This window comes from Calliphora vicina, chromosome 5, assembly GCF_958450345.1.
Source record: "Calliphora vicina chromosome 5, idCalVici1.1, whole genome shotgun sequence".
Lineage (NCBI taxonomy): Eukaryota > Metazoa > Arthropoda > Insecta > Diptera > Calliphoridae > Calliphora > Calliphora vicina.
This window is the reverse complement of record NC_088784.1, coordinates 41,360,761-41,388,464: the sequence shown is the minus strand read 5'-3', so window position 1 is coordinate 41,388,464 and position 27,704 is coordinate 41,360,761. Positions and strand designations below refer to the sequence as shown.

Below are 27,704 nucleotides of genomic sequence, written 5' to 3'. Positions count from 1 at the left end.
TGGAAAAAACCAACCCAAGAACGGAACCAAAAAAAAAAATAGAATAAACCAGTGGTGTGGTCACATGCCACATAAATACGAGTTTACGTAAAATCTAAAGTTCGCTTTGTACGTATGTACATACGTATGTATGTAGTTTAAAATGGTAGCATGAAGTGGCGCCGGCCAAACTCGTAGGTTGGCTGAATGTTTGGCTGACTTAATGCCTGCCTGGTCTGGCCTGGATGTTTGGTCGGTTAGTAAAGACAGGCGTGAACCTAAACGTGTTGTGCTTGTGAGTTTCAGATTCCACTTACTCTCACTTATTAGGGCACAACAACAGCAAAACACATCTTATTTTTCTGCCTGTCTGTCTGAGTGCGACTGCATTTCAGTTTGACCGTCCGTCCATTTGCCTCCATATATACAAACATACATATGTATCTTTATATGGAGATGTGAAAATGTATAGTGTTTCATAGGCGGATGTTTGCTGCTGTAGTTTTTAAAAGCACAAAAATTAAAAATATGTACTTACGCAAACTTCCGGTTTACTAACTTTAACTCTAGTCGTTTACTTTCTCACACACTTATACGAAACAGCATTTTCCCGTATTTGTTCATACACGTACATTTGCACCACAAATTTTTTTGTCTGCAGAATTTCCATGTGGCAACAATCACCGTTAAAATAATTTGCTCATCGCTCGGTCGCTCTCATTCTCAGTCTTCTCATCCATACTGACTTGTCGTCCTTTTTATTTGGTTACTTTTTCGTTGTACATATTTAAACATACATACGTACATACATACTCATTTTATTTTGTCATTCATTTCCTTAGGTATAAATAATACGTCTAAGCCTGGTCTTTGGGGTGGTACCGTCTCAACGTTGGAATTTAAAGTAAACATCACACAGGAAATGAACGGCATAGTTTACACATGTCAAAGTGCCAACGAGGCACTACAGCGTAGTGTTCATGAAGCCATAAGCTTGGATGTGCTGTGTAAGTATTTTTCTACTTTGCTCTTCTTTTGAAATGTTGAATATTGTTGTTGCCGCTTTGTTGCATTGTGTTGTGGAGTGCAGCATCAAAAGTGAAATTTAAGGAAATGTATAAATTTTATTTAACTCTTATCTTGTCTTGTCGTCTCGTGTTGTTGTGATGTCATTGTCGCTGCACATGTTTAGATCGTCCCAAATTTGTGCCACCACCTTCGTCGACAGCGGTCGGTGTGGAGGGCGAATCACTGCTGGTTGCCTTGCAGGCCAACGCCAATCCCATGTCAATTACTTACACTTGGTCAAGGGATGGCCAGACAATACCCAGTGTCATTAATGGGGCAGAGCCACGCATCTTTGCCGATGCCTCCAAGTTGAATTTCACAAAGTTGCATCGCAACGATGCCGGTCTGTATGTGTGTGAGGCTCGCAATTCTCAAGGCATAGCTCGCATTAATGTCAGCGTTGTAGTGGAATGTAAGTACAAACATATGTATAGTATATGCATAGAAAGATGAACATTGCATTATCATATCTGATTTTTATTTAATCATGTTCTGGTGTTTTTGTGTAGATGGCACCACCATCAAATCAGTTTCAGAAAATGTCATTGTCAATCCAGGCGAAGATGCCATGCTGTCGTGTACGGTTGAGGGTAAACCTCTAACGGAGGATCATGTAAAGTGGGAGAGATTAGGTTATGATATGACCATAAAAACCTCATCAACATTTGCCAATGGCACCTCGTATTTACACATTAAAGATGCTCAACGTGAAGATGTTGGCAATTTCCGTTGCATTGCTGATAATCGTGTTGCCAATCCCACTAGTCGTGATGTTCTGCTGATAGTCAAATGTAAGTATAACGTTAAAAAAGTAAACGAAACACGTTTAATAAACATAAATATGATAATATTTATGTACAAATGTATGTAAATATAAATAAGTAATTTCTTTACTTACGTTTTACGTTTTAATAGTTGCACCGGAAATTGATAAATCACCCACCCTACTGCGAGCTGCCAGTGGCACAGGTGAACGTGGCCGTTTGCCTTGTCGTGCTCAGGCCTCACCCAAACCCAAGTTTATATGGCGTCAAGAAGGTAAAGATTTACCGGTTAATCGTTCCTACAAATACGAAGTGGAAGAAAAGAAAATTGACTCTCTGACGTACGAGTCAATATTGATTGTGGAAAAAGTTGCTCCAGCCGATTATGGTGACTACGAATGTGTGGCAAAAAATGATCTGGGCCAAGCCATCGAGACTGTACGTTTAGATATAACTTCACAGCCTGATACACCGCTAAGTTTAAACATCTTAAATGTCACCCATGATTCAGTGACGGTAGCTTGGACGCCCGGTTTCGATGGAGGTCTAAAGGCCTCGTACAGAGTGCGTTTCAGGTGAGTTGGCAAATATTTTCATAACCATTTCCCTCAAAACATAACCACAGCTAATGGCTTTGCTTTCGTTAATAATCTTTATCTATCATTTTTCATTATGTGATTTTATCTTTGCAATTCTTTTTGCATTTTTATTTTTTCTTCTTATAGGGAGGCAAATCGTGAACAATACAAATATATTGATGGTCTACCAAATAGCCATAAACTGACCATAACTGGCCTTAGAATGAATACATTGTATCTATTTTCGGTAATGGCATACAATGATTTAGGTGAGAGCAAATACTTGCCTGACCTGCAAAAAGCCCATACGAAAGGTAAGTCGATTCATTTTCATTTATGCCTAAAAAAAAACTGCAAAAAAAAAAGAACAAAGTCAAAACTCAATTAGCTAAAACAGCAGGAGTATAATACACATACACGCACATGCAAATACATGTTTATGTTTTGTGTGTGTAAGAAAGTGTATGTGCGCCTAAAAGTATAATGCATTAAAAGCAAAGTGCACAAATTAGCCACGTCTATTAAAACTAGGTTGGAGAACCAAACAGCAGCGAGGGCAAAAACAATTTGTTAAAGACATTGATTTATTGGTCGCGTCATCTGCATTTTATGAGCTGCCCCATCCATTCTAACCTACCTACTACACCCACTCTAACTCAACTGCAATAATAACAGCAACAACAACTGAAAAAAAAATATTAAAACCGCCGCTGTATAGAGGAGCTGGCCTGCTGGCTAGTGGTACACAATTTAGTCATTGTATGGCGCTACTAGTTTATGGAGTGACTACAAAAAATACACACAGAGGAACCATTTGACTTTATATCATAAAATTTGTATATGCAAATATGTATGTGTATTTATATATATAGTAACTATATTCATTAGGATGGTTCGATTTGTATGGATGAAAAATAGAAAAAAACAAATCGTAAGGGGAAAAATAGTCTACGATGAAAACTAAGCAACTTTGCCCCAGAAACCAGATGTCTAAAATGGATTTTGACATTGCGGAAATTCAAAAATATGTTGTAAGTAGTGCTTCACTGCAATGTTTTTTTCACACACAGAGAAAACAGATACGTATGGTAACCGTATTTGTTGCCAATCGAATGATTCTGTCTTGGTGACCGAATTTTACAGTTGTGGATACAACATTTTAGAACTTGTAACAAAAATTTGTTTGCTTCAACTGAAATTCTTCTTTATCGGTTGATTTCAGTTGATTTCAGTTGCTAAAACCGAAAAATTCTATGTATGCAACCGAATCATTCGATTGGCAACAAATTCGGTTGCCATTACGAATCTGTTTTCTCTGTGCAACTTTTAACTTTCATTTAAGTTCTCCAAGTTCTATTAATTATACCCTTCACCTTCGTGAGAAGGGTATATATAAGTTTGTCATTCCCTTTATAATTTCCACAATATAATTTTCCGACCGATAAAGTATATCAGCCCAATTATGAATATTCCCCGGGAGTTTTTCCCCTTTTCTAATTTTTCCTATTCAAATTCAATGGGAAAAAACTCCCGCGGAATTTTTAATTCATAATTGGGCGGTATATATTCTGGATCCATATAGATAGCGGAGTCGATTAAGCCATGTCCGTCTGTTGAAATCAATTTTCTGTAGACCCCAGATATCTTCGGGATCCAAATCTTCAATAATTCTGTCAGACATGCTTTCGAGAAGTTTCCTATTTAAAATCAGCAAAAAAAAAATACCAGGACAACCTTGATTTTCGACCTATATCTGGATTACTTCGTCATTAATATAGACAATATGGATATCTAATGATAGACCATTGTAAGTTGGAGATACAATGGGTCAAAATCGGAAAAAATATTTTTAACCCAAATTTTTTTTTCACCAAAAAAAAATAAAAACAATAATTTTTTTTTATAATTTAAAAAAAAAATTATAAAATTTAAAAAATTTTAAACAACAATTCGAAACAAAAAAATCCAAAAAATTAAAAAAACAACTTTGGAAAAAACAAATTTTTATTTACCTAAAAATATTTAAAATTTGTATTTTGAAGTATAATTTGATGAAGGGTATATAAGATTCGGCACAGCCGAATATAGCTCTCTTACTTGTTTTATTAAGACATCTGACTGTGTTAAACTGTATCCTACAACATTTTATTTTGTTATTTTTTGTATTTTATTTGTATATTTTTATATGCATTTGCTGTATGTTAATCAGTTTATATACGCTATATTCCATGGCGAATCTATAGAAGGTGACGACAGAAGAACAGCTGATTATTTTTTTTATTCAGTTGCTTAGACAAGTGAACTGTCAATTCACTTGTGTTTGTTGTGGCGAAAAATACAACAAACCCAAAAGCAAAAATAACCACAGGCAACGTTGACAGTTCACTTATCTTTTTACAAAAACAAAGTACCCGTTGTTTTTGTATATGTTGTATTTGTTGTAGTTCTGTCGTCACATTCTGTAAATTCGCCTTGTTATATTCAATTTATTATTATTTATAATTGAAAACTTTGTGTAACTGAAAATAAAAATTGGTAAAACTCCTCTTCAAATGAAGCACAACCTTTTTTGAATTTCCACAAGGTCGGAATCCATTTTAGACCCACGGATTCCACTGCAAAGTTGCTAAAAATTCCTCGAAGATTCTTACCACTTTCCGCTTTACGATTTTTTGTGATGCGCCCTAATATTCATATATATGGACGTTTATAATATGCACATGTAATAAAATACTTTGTTTAGTACATACATAAATATTTCATTGTGTGTATATGTTTTCTTCTCTTTTTACCCCTCTCTTATTTTTTTTTTGTTATATTAATTTTGTCTTTTATGCTGCATTTATTTTTGCTATTCTCGTTTGGATAACAATTTTTTTAATAAAACGCTACAGAAGCACCGCCACCATCACAACCGGCCTCGTCTCTGGGTGGACCACCCACAACGAGTGCCACCCCACTGGGTGGTACTTCGGGTCTACTACTTTTGGTTGGTGTAGCATCTGGCATAACAATAGTGGCTTTGAATATACTCATCATAGGTTGCTGTCTGCATAAACGTAATCAAAATCGTCTCAAACGAGGTACTGTATCCAAATTATTATCACATACATACATTATTACATTTAAAATGTTAAAAACAGACACACTCTCTGAACTCAATGCCCTTACTTAGTTAAGGGAGCAAAAAACAATCCACACCACATAATGAATTTAATTTTATAATGATTAGTCCATGTATATTACACTATGTACCTATGTTTGTATATTAATTTATTACATAGTTATATACACTTTATATTACGAATTTTATAACTTATACATGTAGATATATATATTATGTATGTATATTAAAGTTTTATTTATAGGAAGATATGTATTTGATAGCGAAAACATTAAATTGGGTAAATAGCGAAAATATATCAAAAAATACGCAAAACTTTATTACATAGGTATTAAGAGTATACTTGTATTAAAAACGGAATTGACTTTTTGGAAATAATACCTATCTTTACAAAGGATGTACAAGTGCATTCATATCAATTTGAATATTTTATAAAGAAATTATCGAAATTCACAAAAAATTGTATTATAGTAGACATTCAAAAACATTTTTCTTGAGTTCATTTGAAATACATATCGACTTTCTAAAGAGAGTCAAGTCAACCCAAAAATGTTCAGTACTTAGAAGCAAAAAACTATTTTTTTAATTATTGATGATATTCTGATGTTCCGCAAATATCCAGCTCTAGCACATTTTACCAACTTTTGAAGCACATTCTGCAAAACACGTGAATGACATCGTCAATTTTCACGTAAACCCTGTATTTCAAACGGCTCCAGAGAAAATCGCCAAATCTAGATATTTTTCGCGACCGTAAAATGTTTTCATGCAACACTTTAACTGTATGACTGGGTGTGTGGATCGAGATGCCATGCTGAAACCAAAGATTACTCATGTCATTATTTTGTGGCCACAACAACTCAGTTATCAAATTTTGCTATAACTTTATGAAGTTAACAGAAAGTATAGCGTTCCATGATTAAAATTTGTCCTAAATAATTGTCAATGGATGACATTTCTTGACATTTCATCATTCTTCTTGACATTTCATCATTTACTCCATACATAAATTGTATCTGCTTTTTAGTAGTCTTCAAGTTCTCCAGATTCTGAAAGATAGGATGTTCTCCTCTACCTCCAAACACCATCTTCTTCCATCATAACATATCCTCGATCTAATGTTTGTAGTACCAAGTACCTTTATGACAGCTGCTTTAGGTTTGTACTTGGAAAATGCTGCATACGTTTTTCAATCCATAGCTATATCTAGTCCCCAACTGCTTACTGTCGGTAAATTATTCAATGTTATGATTCAAGGACTCACAGCTATCTCTTGGCAAATGCTTGTGATGATATCCTTAAACTAATGGACTCGATCTATGTTAGGTTATGAATGCAGCAAAAAACGACTACCTATTATCGCAGTCGATAGAGCGGGGAAAAGAGAGATGAGATGTTCAACCTTTTCCTCCTCGTCTTCATCATAGCAACAGAAGTCGCAGTATTCAGTCCCCTAACATGACAACCAATCAGTAATCGTAGATATCAAAACTCGCAGTCTAGCCCGTGATATCTGCTTGAGGAACATTTACCTATGATGGTCAAAAACGGGACATGTGAGCTTCGATATCGAGCAATTTCTTAGATTATACCATCTGAGCTGAGCAGACTAGTACACCAAAGTGACCCGGCACACAGAATAACTCCAGGTTAGAATATCTCGTGGTCTAGGAACAACAGGAATTAATATATATATATTTATATATACACACAGTTACTAAATTATACGTACGATTTACTTTTTGGGCCTTTTTATAAAAATCTATATATATAAAAATACAAGGCCTGACTTATTCATTCACTCACTTACTCATGACTGATGAGTCAGTGAATCAGTGAGTGAGTGAATGAATGAGTTAGGCCTTGTATTTTAAAATATATAGATTTTTAAAAAAAGGCCCAAAAAGTCGATCGTACGTATACTTTAGTAACTGTGTGTATATAGAATGTCTCGCCATCTCGTTAAGAGATACCCGGCATTCATGTACCAATCTTGATATCGAGTCGATACCAGATAGGGATTTGATAGCAGGCTCCCTAATAACCAAATAACCTAGAGTACTTCATCCAGTCATTCACCAAAATATAGAAAATAAAATGAGTTTTTCCTGAAATCAGCAGAATTCAAATCTCAATTACAGCTAAATAATGAAAGGTATTGAAACTCACAAACTACTATTTATTAAAAATAATACTTAACTTCGCCCGGTAGCATTTACTAATGTTAGTTCTTCAACTAATACACCACATACACCTGCCTGTTCTTATTTATTTGCAAATAAAATATCTTAATTTATACTGTATACTTTAGGAAGATTTTTTATTACAGTTATAAAATTCAGACTTTTATAAAATTTCCGAGTTTTACTCGGAATTTTTGAATTTTTTCTTTCTGAAAATTTCGAATCGAATAAAAAAAAATCAGCCAAATCGCTCCAGCCGTTCTCACATGATGCCATTACATACATCGACCATTTCATTTTTATACACATATATAGAAGATAAGAACTTTAGTGTGTGTATATTTGTGTACGACCATATATTTTTTTACTGATTCACTTATTCAATATCGAATAAAATATATAGATATTAATAATGATGGCATTTGATAACGAGAGAAAATTAGTCCTAGGGCCCTTCGATCGGCATTGAGATTTGTGAACAAAATTTCATTGTGAATAGTTCTTAAACAGAATTACTTATACTTTACTTAGACTTATATGTTTTACTTCAATATTAAAGTTAAAGTAAATTTACTAAAAAAGTAAGTATATTTAGTAGTTTTATGCCGGATGTGTATGCAAGTAAAAAAAATACATTTATATTGATAACTTTTATATATATTTTCATAATAAAGCATAAATATTTTATACAAAATCTATTTATAAATATGAGCGGAGTTGTTGCATTTGTAAAAAAAATAATAATGTCTGCCATACTTCCGTTTACTTTGATTTTCGTATTTTTTTCGGAACATCTTTTCAGTAAATAAAAACGTTTTACTGTATTCTGTTTGACTTTGGAGTAATTTCTGTGTGGCTGTGTCTTTTTTTTTACTGAATTTTAAATAATTCATTCGATAGGAAGCCAAATGCAGAATACACAGCTACATAAATGTAAAAAAAAAAAATTCAACCAGGAAACTTTTAACATGAACATGAATTTCCTTTTACAAAAAAGGGGTTATTTTTAATTTACAACAACCGTATTTTATGTGTATAAGTATAGTATAGTTAGTATATTATTCGTTACTCTCTTCATCGTCCTTATCCTTTTGGCTTTTGTTTGGTTCCATTTGGAGTGTGTGTGAGTGTGTTTTTATTTACATGCCTCATTATTTTGTTTAGCTAATTTTGTCTGATTTTATGGCAGTATTCGTTGCGTTACATTTCATTTATTTTTTTGCACTCCCTGATGGCAGAAAAGGAAATAAAATCTGTTAAATAAGTAAATCAAGAAGAAAAAGTGTAAAGAAAAGAAAAATAAAGGACTCATAATCACCTCGACACGTGATGCGCTTTATGAGCTTTATTTTTATGTATGTTTTATTTTGTGTTTGTATTCCTTTTTATTCTATTCTATTGGTATTTGGAGCATATTTTCAGTTTTTGGTTCATAATCAACATTAACGTTCTCATCATCATCAGCATCATCATCATTATTATCGTTATGTATAAATATTTTGTAAATGGCAGCATTGCCACCATCTACAATGTTCTTGACTTGGTTGCTGGGATGATCAAGTTCAGCATCAAAGCAGAGAATGTGAAGAAGAACTTTGGTTTTTTTTTTGTTGTTGTTTGGTTCCCTTGAGTTCCTAATCTGGTTTTGTGCACTTGTGCTTTATTATTTTCATCTTCTACTCCTTCAATCAGCTGTTTGTTTTGTTGATTGTTTCTTTTTTTTTAATACGCAGCATAAACCTATTATATATACGAAGGTTGTTTGATACATTTTAAATGAAAACTAAGTTAATGAATTTTTAATATTTGCGAGTAATTCAGGGTTGAAATTTATTTACATATTCAAAAGTAAAATCTAGAAACCCAAATTTTAACCTAATTCAATTAAATTTGTTAAATGTTCCCTATTTTTTCAAAAACAAGACCTATTCAGAATTGTTGATAAGGTACATGATCTAGCCTTCATACAAATGTCTTTCCGGAATTGAACTTGAACGCTAATAAATAAGTTAAATATAGCGCACCATTTGATGAAAATCGGTTAAAAATTTAACAGGATAAATCGAAATCATTTTAAGTATTTTAATTATCTTGTTCTCATATAAGGCCCCTATCGAAAATCACTCAGAAATCTGTTAAAAATATTCGGTATCGAGAAAAAATTCGACATAAATATCATAACCGACCGAACAACTAAAACGCGTTCCTTTTTACGGGGTTTCTCAAACAAAAATGTTCGTAAATGTCAAACAAATATGTTCATATCGAATAATTCTCGAAAATTTTTTCGAAAGATAAATACAAGAAATTGCAGATAATCTTAAGAATAACGTTTATCGATCGATATTGCCTGATAATGACTAGATAATGATATCGTTGTCGACGCTTCGAGAATAAAAGTTTTGAAAAAATCAACGATCAAATAATTAAAATTTTTATTTCACAATTTAAACTTATCAAGCAACATTCGTATTTAAACATTAAACATGTCTCTTTACTAAATTTATTTTACAACTATAATTTTGTTTTATATTTTTTTTCTCATTTTTTTTGTTTTTGTTACATTTATTTATTGTGTTATTTTCTGGCTCGTGTGCTGCTTGCTGCATTCATTTATCTGTGTGTGTAATTTTAATTTGATTGTGTCTGTTCGTGTGCGTGTATTTTACGTTTCATACGGGAATCCCTGAAGAAGGTTTAGAACTGCTACCAGCTGAATTAACTGAAAATTCAAATACACCAAATCTAGTCATAATTGGCATTTCACTGGCAGCTTTTGGTTTTCTATTGGTTAATGCTGCTTTGGTGGCATGGTTTTTTGTCCATCAAAAGCGTAAAAAAGGTTTGTGTTTTTTGTTTTTTTTAATTTTAATTTTATTTTTTTCGTTCTAAGTATGTATTTATCATTTAGTAGTTTATAATTAAGTTTGTAGTTGTACATTTGAATTGAGGTGAGTTATTTATCTATGATTTTTATAAAAGAAATTCAAATGATAACTACGTTAAAACTATTCAAAAGAAATTAACAACTAATTAAAAGGTAAGTGGAATTTATCATTTTAGATTTAAGCAAAATGTTCTAAATTGTCATGAATTGTCATTCTCTTTGGTCCATGAATTCAGTTATTGCGGTAAGCACTTTCATTTTATGTAGATGCAGGAAGTAAGCAACATATGAAACTACTAGTACAAGAATTATATTTACGGCAAAGATTGGAGATATGATACCTTCTTGCGACAACCTTTCTTGTACTGTTAATAGTTGGTCAACATACTATATTCCTCATATCGAGTGTATTTTCGATACTACCACTAATTATTTCTATAAATGGATAATATATTTATACAAAATTCTTCTTTAAATTCCCAAACGAAAACTATATTAATTTTAATTCTTATCATAGTCTTTCTTAACTATCAGCCAATCTTTCGTTTTCTTCTCTGGTTGTCTGTGCATGTTTTATTTAAAATTTTATCTTTTGATTAGATTCACAATATATGACCGCACACTAGTTTTGTGTGCATAAATTAATTGTGCATTGCAGATTTAAAATTATGTACATATACATACATACATGTTTTCATATACGAAATTATAATGCAAAAGCAAACAAATAAATCCTAAACAACAAAAACACAAAAGTTAAATTTACAATTTAAATAATTTATAAAACAAAAAGTTACTCAAGAATGAAGTTTAAGCTAAACTGTGTGTGTAAATGTAGTTTAGAGCAAAGCAGAGAGAAACACAACTTTTTGCAAATGCTATGATCCGGAAATTAAATATCCTTCACAACAGCAACAACAACAAAATAAGTAAATAATTTAAAAAAAGCTGAATAGAAAAAGAAAATAAACACAAAAAACTAAGTTCTTAAACAACTACATACTTACTTAAACAATAAGCACATATTTACTACACTCTAGGGTGGCCCTTATTTTGCAGTTTTGCGATTTTCGATGCTTCCAAGGTCCACAATTGTTGATCGTCCTTTAAAAATAGGGGCCACCCTAATACACACCCTGTAATTTCTAAAGTAACAAAAGCTAAATGTGTACTATGCTATTAGTTACATCTCTAATTTAAATTGGTTTCCTATGCATTACCTTTTACCAGCAATATCACCAGTTCCATTCAGACATTAAGTATATTACATTTTATTGTAAATAAGCAGAACTGCAGGGTACGAGCATAGAATAAATATGTACATATGTATGAACTAGCAAAACTACAACAAAACTAAACCTTTAATGCTTGCACAAAATTCACACACACTTAGAGCTAGTTTTTGGGATAAAGATAATCTACATTCTTTTTTTAAACCTAGCTTAAACTAAACTTGTTGATTTTCACGAGAATGACAACCAGGACTGCAGAAACAAAAACCCTTAAAATTTTTCTAAAAAAAAATATTTGAATAGGAAAAAACACTAAAATTACTACTTATGTGAAAGAATTTATAGCTCATTACAACATTTTAAGGACAAAAATGATAGTTTAAACTGACTATAATTAATTTTTTAATTTAATTGGTATGTTTTAGGCTAAGATTTCTGCAAAAACTAAGCACACAATTAGTATGAAATGAATTTGACTCTGATTGTTTTTTTGCTAATATCAAACACCCTAACTATGAAAGAAATTTTAAAGTTAACTTTTGTTAAAGTCGACTTTATTTTAGAATAGAACTTTTGTTTTTGTTTGAAAAAAGCTTCAGAACTTTTTCCAACATATATTGAAAAAAATTTTCAATGAATGCAAATAAAAAAAGGAAATTTCAAAAAATTAAAAAAAACAAAATGTACATAAAAGTTCAAAATAAAAAGCTTTTTTTGAAATAATAAAACAACATTTTAAATTATATTTCAAATTTGTATTATGGTACGAAATTTAAAATAATAGCCAACTTTATGGACTTAAAATCGACTTTAAGGCTTTTATAGTTAGGCTGAAATTGTTTTTTGAAACCGAATATATATTTTCTGTTTATTATTTTAGCTTTTGTATACATACATATATTTACAGAATATATATTGTTTTACTATAAGAGAAAAATCTGTCACGTACGATATTACATTTTATTTATTATAACATCATCCAACGATTGTTATACCCTACACCACCATAGTCGGGAGGTTATATTGGGTTAGTGCTGATGTTTGTAGCATGCCTAAATATTGTCCCAACACCCACCTTAAAGTATAACAATCTGCTCAGGATCACTGAGTCGATTTTGCGATGTCCGTTCATCCGTCTGTCCGTCCACGTAAACCTTGTAATCAAACTACAGGTCACAATTTGAAAGATAATTCGACAAAATTTGGTACAAGCTCTTATATTGCCCCAAGGACGAAGCCTATTCGTTAGAATCAGTCCATTATTTCTCTTAGCCCCCATACGATTGCCCTCATAAATACCTAAGTTGTATAGATATCCAAACCAAATTCTGCAAAAATAATTTTTATATACATAAGTCAAACTCGAATCACCACATTTTGTGATGATCGGTCCACTATTAGTCATAGCTACCATATAGGCTCACTTCCGAAAAGTTCTTTAACTAGCATAAATCTCTTAAAAATATTGGTATCCTAATAAAAAATAAACAAATAATTTATATATATATACAAAAGTCATGTCACTAAATTTTATAACGATCGGTCCATAATTAGTTATAGCTCCCATATAATGCCCACTTCCGAAAATCATTTTAATGATTATAGATTTCTTAAAAATTTTGGTATTCAAATAAAATTCAACACAAATAGGTTTAATATATACAGAAGTTATGCCATCTAATTTTATGGCGATTAGTGCATAATTAGATTGGTGTAGGGTATCTTATGGTCGGGCTTGACCGACTATATTTTCTTACTTGTTTTTATTTACATTATTTGACGGATTGTAAAGGAAAAATATTTGGTTTAGTGTAGGAAATTAAAAAAAACTTAACGCCTCTCAGGATTTGCAAATTTCTACATGTACCTCAAAATTACTTCCGTTGTATGTCACGTGCGATATACCCTTATTTATCTCGATATTTAGGACAACAATGTTTCCAAAGAACTTATTATTTTTTTTAAATATAGTCCCCTCTGAATGGAACATAAAGACAAAATTATTTTCCAGATACTCTTATACATAAATGCAAAATCTCCTCCACTCTTCCAAGTATGGCAATTCTAACAAAATTGATAGTTCATAATTGGTTATTGAAAAACACAATCATTGGTTAAAGTCCGCCTAAATTTCTTATCAACGTGTTAAACTCGTTTAACTAACAAGTAAAAAACTATATCCTAGATATCTATATATACACACACACAGATTAATTTTAAATGAATGAAGCTTAGATATTTACGCACACTAATGTGTTTATTTAGAACACAAATCTCTCCCTCTCTTTCTTTCTCTTTCATTTACATTAGGACTAAAACTGAAACAAACACTCTCACTAACTAACAGTATTTGTATTATTGTGTAACATGACCATTATATTGATTTCTTACTACATTAATAATAAATACAACCGACATACTCGTACAAGAACTACTACTGCTGACTTCAAATCCAACTAAAACAACTAAATTGAAAAAAAGTGTGTATATAAATACATTTTCTAGCTGTAGCATCAACTGTATGTGTGAGTAAATATGTACAAGTTTTTTTTTTCGTTACATAAATTTTATATACAAGTAAAAGTATACGAACAAAAATAAAAACTAAAAAAATAAGAAAACAATCTAAATAACAAACAAGTAGTTTTTTAATACATTTTATAGGACTACTACGAGTTTATTCTCGTACTACGAATTGTATTCCATCCTCTATGTCAGTGGCTGGTGGTAAATTTGTGTATTTTGGTGTCTCCAACATTTGAAACGTTATGTGCATGGACATGTGTTTCTGCGAATGTGAGTGGCAGTGTATATAAGTAATAGTGTTAGTGGGTATTTGTATGTCTATGTCCTTGTTACATGTTTTTTTTTTGTACATTTCTCTGTTAGCTGTTGATATTTACAATAGTAAATAGTTTTATCTTTTAGACTTAACCACAATACCAGGCACAGTAGGCTAAAAATCCCGATTGCGGTAGGTCAGGCTAGGCACTTGCTTTGTCATATTAGTTTCAAACTCCAATTTGTTTCAAAGGGAAGTTATCGAAATTAATTTTTTTTATTTAGTTGTTTTTAGCTATAAAAATGATTCGGAATGAAACAAAAATGGAATATGAAATCAATCGAAATTCATCACACCTAAATCGTTTTCAAGATTGATTTCAGTTTTGAAAACGATCGTTTTTCATCACATGCTTGAATAAATTTTTAATCTTAGAAAAAGTTTATAAAACAATCAAACAATCTATGTTTTGACCCACTGTATTTTGGCGTTTTGTTAAGTTGTGTTATTCAGACTGTGTTGATTTAACTTCAACGAATAAAAACAAAAGCAGCTTTGCGTTAGATATAAAAAAAACAAAAAATACATGAAAAGTAAATAGAAAAAACGAAAAATATAATGACAACAGGCTTTACCACCACAACACTGCCATAAACCACGATAGTTATTCGCATATAAACACAAACATTTTCTCCTACTTGGAACAGCCCAGCAGTTCTGCATTGACTACTAAAGAAAAGTCATTGTATTCATTTTAGAAAATTATTTTCTCTAATATTTAATTATTTGTCTGAATTCGATTTGTGTATAATTAAAAGGCAGTTGTCAGTCTAGCGGCACACAGTGGGGCAGAATCGAAATTTTTTGGAAATGAATTCGAGTTTAAGTTATTAAAATGGGACCTACAAATGCTCCAGAGCGGCGCTATGGAGGCTCAAAGTAGGGTACCTTCGACATGTAAAATTTTTTTCTTTCCATCCGATTTTTATAATTTTGCTTGCATTTTCTATTTAGCTCTTATAATTTCAAAGTTATAGGCATTTCAACATTTAAATTGTGCCATACCTTGATTCGCCTTTGGAGTCGAATTTTTTTTTTGTTAGTTAGACCCCTTTCACACTAGGCAATGTAGTTGCGCAAGTCTCTTGCCCAACAACAGCATTTAAAATTTTCTTCTCCTTAACCCGACATTTCCTCTGTCATCTACAAACACAAGAGACTTGCGCAACTAAATTGCCTAGTGTGAAAGGGGTCTTAGACAACTAAATTACCAATAATATACCAAATGAATCTAAAAATAAACGGTTTTCAATTTAAAAATTCCAAAAATAGTATATTTTTGCTATTTTTTGGGCGAAATGGTGACTTAACTCTTTTTTATTAAATGGACTTAGGACTTAGTTCTTTTTCTTAGAACTTGTCTTTCATTTCTTATTTACTAGTTTTTATATCTGGATTACTAAGCCATTAATATAGACAATATGGGTATCTAATGATAGAAATTTCAAAGTCCATTGCAACGATTTATATAAGGCTATAGTAAGTTGGACCTACAATGGGTCAAAATCAGGAAAAATATATTTTAACCCGAATTTTTTTTTCATCTAAAAATTTTTTTTTCCATAAATTTTTTTTTTTAAATTTTTAAAAATTTAAAAAAATTTTAAAAATTTAAAAAAAAATTTGGAAAAAACTTTTTTAATAAGGATATATGTATAAGATTCGGCACAGCCAAATATAGCTCTCCTACTTGTTTTTCACTAATAATTTTGAAAAAAAAAACAATTTAGAATTTAAATTTTAAAAAACAATTTTGAAAATTTTTTTTTTTTAATTTTGGATACCTAAAAATATTTAAAATTTGTATTTTAAAGCACAATTTGGTGAAGGATATATAAGATTCGGCACAGCCGAATATACATAGCTATAATACGTTTTTGTAGATGTTTGTAACGCTCAAAAATATTAGTCTAACACCCTCAGAATCACTTTATGAATCGATTAATTTTGAAGACATTTCGATATAATGTGGTATATATACTCTTTTTAGGCCCAAGAACGAAGCCTATTGAAACTAGCTGAAATCGGTCCATTATTTCCCCTAGCTCCCATACAAATGTCCTCCCGAAATACTTGGAAATACTATTGAAATCATGTCACCTAATTTAATGCCGATCGGTCTATAATTAGTCATAGCTCCCATATAGGGCCGCTTCCAAAAATTACTTTAACGAGCATAAATCTCTTAAAAATGTTGGTATACACATAAAATTCAACGCAAATAACTTTGATGGCGATCGGTCCATAATTAGTAATAGCTCCCAAATAAGACCCTCTTCCGAAAATTACTTTTTTAAATTTTAAAAAAAATAAATGGTTGGGCATTTTTTCTTACTTGTTCTTGGGACTTAGAGCTTCTTCTTGTGATAAATTGTGATAAATTGAACTGTGCGCTTTCACTACAAAACAACAACAAAAAGCGAGATAACTCCAATTTTTTTCTTTGTAATCAATGTATTTGTACTTATTGTACATTACTGCATTAAAATCTCAATTTCTAAAAAAAGTGGACTTAGAGCCTTTTCATGTTAAGCCGGCGATATGTTCCCTATTTATCCCCAAAGATTTATTGTATTTCTAAAACTACAATTTGTATAAAAATTTTAATAGGATTGCAAATATAAGGGCCAATTTGATACACATTAATTCCGAACTAATATTTTTTGTTTAGATAAGTTAATTTTTGGTCTTACAATAAAAAATTAAGTCAATATCTCAATTAGATTCAAAAATATGCCACTTTTAAAACTCAGTATTTCAAAAATATTGCTAATTTTTAGATTTTTTTTTTGATAAAGTTTCTTTATATTTTATTCAACAACAAGTCAATGGTTCTGACTTAGTCACATTTTATAGTAAAATATGAAAAAGTGAAATTTTTTTTGAAGGACTGAGTTTAAAAAGTGGCTTATTATACCCTTCACCTTCGTGAGAAGGGTATATATAAGTTTGTCATTCCGTTTGTAATTTCTACATTTTTCATTTCCGACCCTATAAAGTATATATATTCTGGATCCTTATAGATAGCGGAGTCGATTAAGCCATGTCCGTCTGTCTGTCTGTCTGTCTGTCTGTCTGTCTGTCTGTCTGTCCGTCTGTCTGTCTGTCTGTCTGTCTGTCTGTCTGTCTGTTGAAATCAGTTTTCTGAAGACCCCAGATATCTTCGGGATCCAAATCTTCAATAATTCTGTCAGACATGCTTTCGAGAATTTTGCTATTTAAAATCAGCAAAATCGGTCCACAAATGGCTGAGATATGAGGAAAAAACCAAGACAACCTCGATTTTTGACCTATTTTTTTACCTATATCTGGATTACTAAGACATTAATATAGACAATATGGATATCTAATGATAGATATTTCAAAGACATTTGCAACGACGTATATAAGACCATAGTAAGTTGGACCTACAATGGGTCAAAATCGGGAAAAAAATTTTGAACCAGATTTTTTTTTTAAAAAAAAAAAAAATTGAGAAAACAAAAAAAAAAATTGAAAAATTTAAAAAAAAAAAAATTTTAAATTTTAAAAAAAAAATTTAATAACAATCGAAAATTTTTTTTTCCAAAAAATTCAAAAAACAACTGGAAAAAAAAATAAATTTTGTTTACTTAAAAATATTTAAAATTTTGGAGTATAATTTGGTGAAGGGTATATAAGATTCGGCACAGCCGAATATAGCACTCTTACTTGTTTTTTAATCTAATTGAGATATTGACTTGATTTTTTTTTATGACCAAAAATTAACTAAAGATGAGAATTAAAACAAATGTTATTATTAAAAGATTTTATTTTTTTACGTCCCCTTTATTTTGGCCATTAGGTGTAACATTGGAAAAAAATTAACTATCAAATAGTGGAGGAGACAACGAGACAGGGCGACATACTAAGAGTTAGTAGTAATATGTAAAGAAACATGTTGTAGTTATGCAGCAGGCTTTAAAAAAATTTACCACAATATGGAATTTACTCCCTGGTTTATATTATTCTCGTTTATTTGTTTTTTTTTGTATTTTTAATTTTAATCCCTATAGGCAGGTTGGGAGCCAACTAGCTTTTTCCAACAGCCATCTATTCAGTCAGTGAGGCAAGCAGCCAGCCAGCCTGTTTGTGGTTCCATAGGAAATTCTGCTTTATTATGGCTGGCATTGTATGTGGTTTATTGCTGACGATGTTGCCGATGCTGATGGTGGTGTTGGTGATGTTTACTACAGCTGTATGTTGTTTACCGCTCACCACTCATTCGTTGGTTCGCTCGTTTGGTTTGTTCACTCATTCATTCATTGTTGGCCATGTTGTTGTGGCAAGATTATCATTTTTCACTTATGTCATCATCCCAACATAAATACATACTTTTTTTTATCTTGTTATTATTATTTTCTTCTTTTTTTTTTTTGTAATGCCAAGGAATTTAATCTTCTTTCTCCAATACTTATTTTTCCAACTCTATTCGGTTTATTGTATTTTTTATTTTTCGCTTAATTTTTATTTTTTAAAAATATGTATGATGCTGATGATGATGGAAATCTCGGGGAAAAAATAATATTTTTAGAAGGCATTAAAGTAAACTACAGAGAGAGAGAGTGAGAGAGTAAAAAAGCGCTGGGAACAGGATGCTGGTAGTTGTTGTGTTTTTATTAAGTATTTTGTGTACTTGTCTGCATACAACACTGCCAATAACAACAATGACAACAACAGCATATAATATATAATCTCTAGTTTATGCACAATACCGAAGAATTTTGTTTCCTCTTCCTTTTTTCTTACATTTATTATTATTATTTTTTTTTTGGTTTAATGTTGTTGTTTTTGCTGTTGTTGTACCATTATTACTTTGTACATACTTTTAGCCTTTTGTTTGAATTTAAGCTGATAAAAATCTACAGCAGCAATAAGGACCACATAAAGTAAAAATAAACCGAACAACAAAGAAAATGAACCATGAGAAAAATAACAACAACAACACCAACATCAACACCAACAATGTGGTGGAAAAGAAACGAAGTAAATCAAAACACATACTTAAAATCTCCTTTTTATACGATTGTGTATACAAATTCAAATTTGTTTTGAGTCACCACAGTGAAGCCCAAAATACGTACATATGTCGAAACAAGCATTTGCAGCAATGTAGTTTTATTGCCGCGAAAAATGTGTGTCAATTGCTTAAAGCAATTCATTTTAGTCCAATACCCAAAACAGATATTTCTGGACCAATACCATATGTTTTATGTTTTTCATATAAAATATTCAAACTTAAACCGGAAACAGTCATATGACTAGTCAGTTCCGATATACAAACTAACTAATAAGTATAAGTATTCTAAACCAAAAAATACTAAAACTGTGTGTTTTTTCAAACTTTTAAGTAAAACTGTTTAAATTCAAGACAAAGGATATATTCCATAGGTGTTCATGTTGTCACTGTTATCACTAGTTAGCTTTATTAATTGCAGATATACTAAATAGTTTATATGAATTAACCACTACAACGAATATAATATAATAATTTTATTTTTTTTTAATTTTTGAACTGCACTGTTCGAAAACAATAAATCTCTGTTTTTTTTTTATTTCTTAAAACCATAAAGTATTTTTATGCAAAAGTAAATTGAAAACCACTGCATTATTACCATTCGCTAAATCCCTACCGTTCCATTGAATACTTAGACTACAGTTTTACCACAAAGACAAAGACTACACCATTTCAGTTTGAAATTGAGAAAATACTAAACTGAGAAATCCAAAATTATATTAAACAAATACAAATTGAAATTAAGAAATTCAATTTAATATTGACACAAAACCAATTGAAATTAAGAAATAAAAATTATTATTCAGCAAATACAAATTGAAAAATTAAAACATGTTGCTGAGAACACCTCAACAAATTGAATTTTGTAAATTAATTTGGATATCTCAACTTCAATTTGTATTTTTGTCAATTTTAATTAGAATTACTCTATTTCATTTTGAATTTTTATACTCTACACCACCATAGTGGGGAGGGTATTATGCGTTTGTGCAGATGTTTGTAACGCCCAAAAATATTAGTCTAACACCCACCTTAAAGTATACCGATAGACTTAGAATCACTTTCTGAGTCGATTAAACGATGTCCGTCCGTTTGGTTGGCTGGCTGGCTATTTAAACATTGTGCGCAGAGTACAGGACGCAATTTTGAAGATATTTCGATCAAATTTGGTACATAATTTTTTTCGGCCCAAGAACCAAGCCTATTGAATCTGGTTGAAATCAGTCCTTTATTTCACCTAGCCCCCATACAAATGTCCTTCCGAAATTGGACTTTATCGGTCATAAATGTTTAATTTTTAAATTTATCTCCACAAATTGCGCTCCAAATAAGTTTTATATATACAAAATTTATGTCACCAAATTTTGTTACGATCGGTCCATAATTAGTCATAGCTCCCATATAGACCCGCTTCCGAAAATCACTTTAACGTGCATAAATCGCTTAAAAATTTTGGTATACAAACAAAATTCAACATAGTTAACTTTAATATAGACATAAATCACATGACCTAATTTCATGGTGATCAGTCCATAATTGTCATAGCCCCCATATAAGGCCCACTTCCGAAAATCACTCAAAAATATAAATTATTGAAATTTTAAAAGAAAAATGTTGGGCTTGACCATACTTTCTTACTTGTTTGAATTTACAAAATTTTAACTTGAAATGGTGTAGAATACACATTTCATAAATGTATTTGTAGTTTACTATAATTTTATTTGTGGTTGAATACAGCACTAATATGAACATTTCTTTTCAATTTAACAACTTAAATCTTTTATTTCATTGCCGTTTATGAAAATGCAGTTGGTATTTTGTGTACTTTTCTATATTTTTAGAAATATTGCATTTTAGAAATATGGCAATTTGGAAAATACATCCCTCACACAAATCTTTACTAACTGGTATTATACATTATTGTTTCAGTAGTTGTTGGATCAACAATTGCCTTGAATGCGGTGTTGTAGATTTAACTATAAGCTCAACATATTGTCTTTCGGGATTTTCGGTGAACAACAAGAAGTTTTTTAGTACACTAAATTCTACATAGTTTTCTGGCAGGTGGTGATTAACACCCCAAACACAGCCTACTGAGGCTCTCAATTAATTAATCACGAATATAGACAGCATGCCTCTATTTGATCTAAAATGAAAACACTGCTTGAGTATTTACTCGGTCTCTAGTCATAGCAATGTTACTGATTTTATAGACATTTTCATATCTAGTCATTTGAATACAAAATGAATTACTACAAAATTATCTCACACCCAGAGAAACAATATAGTTGTATATGATCACAGCAATCATTTTAAGGTGATTACAGGGTATTAAACATATAATGGTTGTGGCAAACCATAATATCTTACAGTTACGATTCACATGATTACAGCAATCATATAAGTGTTTGTAGTAATTAAGTATGTATATTTTTAATGAATCTTTACAAATATAAACAAGTAAGAAAGTATAGTCGGTCAAGTCGGTCTTTTAAAATTATTTGGGAGCTACGACTAATTATGGACCGATTGCCATAAAATTAGGTGACACATCTTGTGTATATTTGAAACTTATTTGCATTGAATATTGTTTGCATAACAACATTTTGGATCTATACTGCTAAAAATGATTTTCGGAAGTGGATCTTACAATAGACCGATAGTCACAAAGTTGGTGGCATGAAGCCAACAGGCTTGAATTTGGAGTAGCCAATCGAAATTAATCCTTGCCTGCAAAGTCATACTGTATAATAGAGTAGACAGACGACAGCGTTAATTTGTATTAGCAGTCTTAACCTTCGCTTTACCAAAGGTTTTTTATGTACATGGTTTACCAATACCCACCCGGGTGACACTACACTTTTATAAATATATGCGACGAATGAAATTTTAAAAAAATTTAAAAAACCTTATAAAAATTTATGTTTCTATTAAATTCTATAGAACCTTAAAATTTGTTCAGTGAGTATAAATTTCATTTAAATCGAAACAAAATTAAAAAAAATATTAAACCAATAAAAACGATGTGGTCACCCGGGTGGGTATTGGTAAAGCGAAGGTTAATTCAAATTAACTTGTGAATTATCCCCATACTAATGCGCATTAGCTCTGACGTAAATACACAAAATCAAACTGAATTTATACAGAATTTAGCTATTTTAATATGGCACAAAGAGGAAGTATGGTAGAGTTTATGTTTTGAATTCGGACCACCTGGGATCACCAGGGGTATGTTAAATTTTTAAAACGATCCTATTTCATCCTTTGTATTCCAATTTGAAGCAAATTTTATGTGTAGAATCTCCTCAAAACCTTGTCATAGCTAGCAATTACCTCTTACAGCTTAGGAGATATTCGCATTTGAAAATTAAATTTTCAAAATTTTTACCCACCCTACTCCAGTTTGATAACAGCGGATCCAAGTATTTCCCGATTTTTTCCAATTGTCCTTTGTTGGACTAACAACACATGTGTATGTCAAATAGAAAAAGAATTGTTCAAAAATAATAACTAACTCCAAAGTTATATGCATTTCAGTTTGAAAAATTTTAAAAAGGCGTTTTTTCGCTAATTTTTTGGGAAAAAAGTACTTTTTTTCCTTTTATGTTATCGCAAAAAATGTCTAAGATTTAAATTTTCAATTGTTGATACTGATGGGACCAGATCCATTCAAAAACGCCAATTTGTATTGTATTTAAAATTCAAGTTTAGGGCAAAACTTCTCAAATCGCATAGTCGATATCAAAATATTGTAACCCATTTTAGATGGCCAGATATGTTCTAAATTATTTTGTAAAAGCTTCCGATAACACCGCCCTGGTATGGATATTACAGCCAAAAAAAACTAAAATGTCAAATTTTTGGGATTTTTCAACACTTTTTTTGGAATTGCGGGAGTCCTGATAACAAATTTCAATTTTTTTTTCTATTTTTGCATTTTCAATAGAAAAATCTATATACGTACCTGTAAAATTTCATTAAAAAATATTCATAAATAAAACTTTAATTTCAATTTGCAAAATATGTTCGCAAAAACTCATTAAAAAGCTTTTTTGTCATATTTTTCAAAAAAGTGTTCCATGAATTTTTTAATTGTCAAACTTTATATATATTTTGGAAAAAAAAGATAAAATCGCCTGTCCATTAATATATAACACGTCTACCTTGTGTTTTTTACGTGGCAAATAATTGGGGAAAGCTTAGCGTCTAGCAGAGAATTTAGCGATTTGCAACAAATTTTTTCAACATTAAATGGTTTACATACAAACAACTGTTTACTAAATGCAAAAACTGTCGTCTGTCAGGGTTAAATTTTAATTCACATTAGTGTGCTGTTAATGCAAATTAACTCTATCGTCTGTCTACGGTATAAAGATATAATAAGTCAACTCTTTTCGTAAAGTAAGAATTGAATTGAACTAATATAACGATTAAAGAAGTTGAACCTCCAAAAAAATATAAAATTTTAAAATATTTGTTTGTACTTAATCACATGCACGAGCGTTGTTTTTGTTTTTACTTAGTTTTTTTTACTAATACATTCTCACCACTTAGGTTTTTGACAACTGAGTTAGGTCTTTGACAGGAGAGCTTCCGATCTATGAATGTGTATTTATTCATGATTTCTATATAATTTTCAAAGAAAAATACGATGTATACAAATGTATTGTATAAAATATTCTAAACAATGTCATGTTCTATCTGTCAAACGTATTCAATAGATACAATCACATGAAATTAAAAACAAAAATACATAATAATAAAGAAAAAGTTTTCATGGCACACACAGATGAAAACTAAGTACTCGAGTGGTGAAATTCAATTGTAAATGAATACGAAAACAGAGAAATAAACTAAAAAATAAGAGTGTGTAAAAGTGTGCACTCGTAGTTGTAGTCGTAATTTATTTAAACTTTTTTCAATAAATCTGCAACATTTTGCTTTTTCTCATCTGTGAACGGATAATAAAAACAAATAAAGGATGTGTCAGTGTTAAGTCAAGTCAATCGTTTCTAATGCTTAGTTAAAGGGAAGACTTTTGACTGAAATTTTAACAAAACTTGGTTATGAAGAAGTCACACATTCACATACATACATAATCATGAGAAATATACTGAAGCTCGAGGTGAAGACGATGTGATAATGGTGAGGGTGATGTATGCGTATAATTGCTGTAAAAGTAATAAAAGTACACATATGTATAAGTACAACTTTAAATTCAATAGAATCAATTGAAAATTGTTTAACAATTTCCGTTTGTCAAGTTGTTTTGAGAACACACATACAAACTTTTGTATTAAATATTGCAATATCGTTTCATTTCATTTCATGTAGCTGTCGTATGTTACATAGACAGACAGACATACACTCAAACAGGAATACTGAACGGAAAAGGAAAGAATGCGTTTCATTTCTTAACTGTGCATAAAATACACGCACACATCTACACACACATACGCTATCTCGCTCTCTCCCCTCTCTCCCCCTATCACTCTTATAGTATGCTACGATTTATAAGCTTTTTTATCCGGTTTTTATGAGAGTTTTCAAACTTCCTTAACAATATTTTATTAGAGAATTTTTGCCCCATACCATAATCATAAATATTGCACTCTTTCGTATATTGCAGGGGCAAATAATATTAAAAAAAAGTTAACTGAAAAACAAACTGAAAAAAAAAATTAAAATTCAGAGAGGTTTTGTTTGGAATTCTTTAATTGAAATGAAAATCATAAAAACCAACTTTGACCAGAATGTTGGCATACGGTGTGGGAATAAGCAAAAAAATAAATAAAAATACAAAAGAGTTTTTTTTCTTTTCTCTAAAAGAAAATAATTTTCAAATAATAAAACTGCCAGCAGTCTTAGTGGTAGGTTAGTCAGTCCAGGCTATTCTGAAAACGCATTCATAGTATGGCCAGTTATGGTTTCAACACTAACTATTAAGTGTATGGAATAAAAGTACAAATAAACTAAAGTTTACTTGGATTTATATTAAAAAACAACCAACAACTACCACTAAAACTATAAAACAACGGCTCTGACAAAAGGAAATAAAACAAATATAAGCAACTTTAACATGGTGTACGAATGGGTTTTTGCAAATTGTATGCCTTCTATGAACAGTATAAATATTAAAATAATAAAAAAAACAAGAGAAATGGAGTTGATGAACAAGAAATATAAAACTATTTTTATAATTTCATTAAACTTTTATTGTTTTGCACAATGAATGTTTAGTAAATTTTCTTCTAATTAAATTAGTTATAAATTTTAGTTGAACTAACTTCTTTCGACTCTAACATTTAGCAAATTGTCATACATCAATTATAATAGATATTACGTCGTTGACAGTACATAAAATAAATAATTTGTTAAAATTATAACAAATTATTTAAATAATTTGTTAAAAACTTATGAGAATTTATGAAAAATATGTTTGTGGGCAGGTTTCATATAAAGATTAAGTAAGTTTAAATTTAATTGGCAACCACCCAAAGCTTAGGTCGTTGATTTCAAATATTTAGATACCCGTTTAGATACCTTAAACTTATTGCACCATTAGTCCTATATTTCTTGGCCACTTTCACTTTCCTGTCATACGGCCGGTTAATGAAGATCAACATCTTCAGTGTTGCTATATTTAGAAGTTTACAGTAAGTAGCATTGTATTCAGTCCGCGTTTTTTTTCGAATTTATTTTATATTTGTTGGAATTGCAAGAGCTAATGCACATCATTCCCAACCTATCAATGCAAGATGTCAGTAACTAGTAATTGCCGCTATGATATTCTTTAAGTAGAATCTAGGCAGATTTTTCTACAAATCCGTCCGCATTGCATCTCATTACAAGTGGACTCATTCTTCCATGAAACATACATATTGACAAGACCTAAAGCTGTGGTATGACCAAAGTTATTATGTTTCCTCGATTTTGGTGCATATTATTTGATAATGTTTGTGTCAAACCTTTTATCCTAGGATCAACACATTTATTCCCAAGCCACATTCCTGATACCATTCTAATAGTACTTCCTAGAGCAGCATTTGACATCAGGGATGGCAAATGAAATTTATAAGTTGTACCAACAAGCATTAAAAATTGTACTTTTTTGAAACTGATTGTACAATCACTTAAAATAAGATATAAAATATCTTTTACAAATGTTGTACTAGAAAAAAATTTTAATATTTGAAACTAAGTTATTCTGTATTTTTTTTTTTAAATAGGAAAAACATTTCTTTAATGTAACTGATATTGATTTATTATAAGACTAGAATAAAGAGGATTGCATTCGCTCATAGCCATAAAAAAGGTCTATCTTTTCGGTACTTTTATACCATTAAGCTCCCAATCCTTGATTATAAATTTTTTATCGAAAAGTATCATTAGAAAAAAGTACCAATTTCCCTTTACCATCTTGAACAATGTACCACTGTTGACCCAGATTTAATTAATTGTGGTATGTCTGTATGCCAACGTTTAAAATTTTATCAAAATTTTCAGGTTTACTTCTCTTTTTGGTACCTTTTCCCCCATTGAGTATCAGTATCGTAGCTTATAATAAAATATTCATATGTCTATATCAATTTATAAAAAAAATCATATTTTAATGGAAAAGTACCAAATATTAATGATTTTTACTCGTTAATTCAAAAATACCAAATTAATATTTGGTATTTTTTGATAAGCAATGAAAACGATTTGAAATGTATTTCTGTGTTTATTGGCTTAAAAAAATACCAAAACATAGTTTTCACCCGTTTTCTCTCCTAAAATGTTCGAATGTCTACTCCCTATTTTAAATGTTTTTTGTATCTGTATTGGTTTATAAGATATGGAACCTAGTGCCCAAATTTTATGATTATAACTTTAGGCGTTTAAATGAAAACTGTTTTTCTTAGGCGATTCCAAAAATGTCTAACATTAAAAATAATAATCTGAAGTAATTTCTTTCCTATTTCAACAACTAAAATGAACTAATTAATGAAATAAAATGTTTAAATTTATAT

The 27,704-nt window shown here is 30.7% G+C and overlaps 1 protein-coding gene across 3 annotated transcripts in view; it reads left to right on the top strand.

Moving 5' to 3' along the window:
* Nucleotides 1-27,704, top strand: part of sns (sticks and stones) — a 376,839-nt gene that overhangs the window by 213,290 nt on the left and 135,845 nt on the right. Inside the window, exons 12-18 of one of the 3 annotated variants that reach the window (XM_065510854.1) lie at nt 822-986; nt 1,172-1,459; nt 1,557-1,838; nt 1,963-2,386; nt 2,537-2,703; nt 5,284-5,472; nt 10,392-10,538. In XM_065510854.1, coding sequence (XP_065366926.1) covers nt 822-986; nt 1,172-1,459; nt 1,557-1,838; nt 1,963-2,386; nt 2,537-2,703; nt 5,284-5,472; nt 10,392-10,538 — 1,662 coding nt within the window. Of the gene's footprint in view, nt 1-821; nt 987-1,171; nt 1,460-1,556; nt 1,839-1,962; nt 2,387-2,536; nt 2,704-5,283; nt 5,473-10,388; nt 10,539-27,704 lie in introns of all 3 variants that reach the window. The other 2 variants (XM_065510852.1, XM_065510853.1) reach the window with 2 other exon arrangements.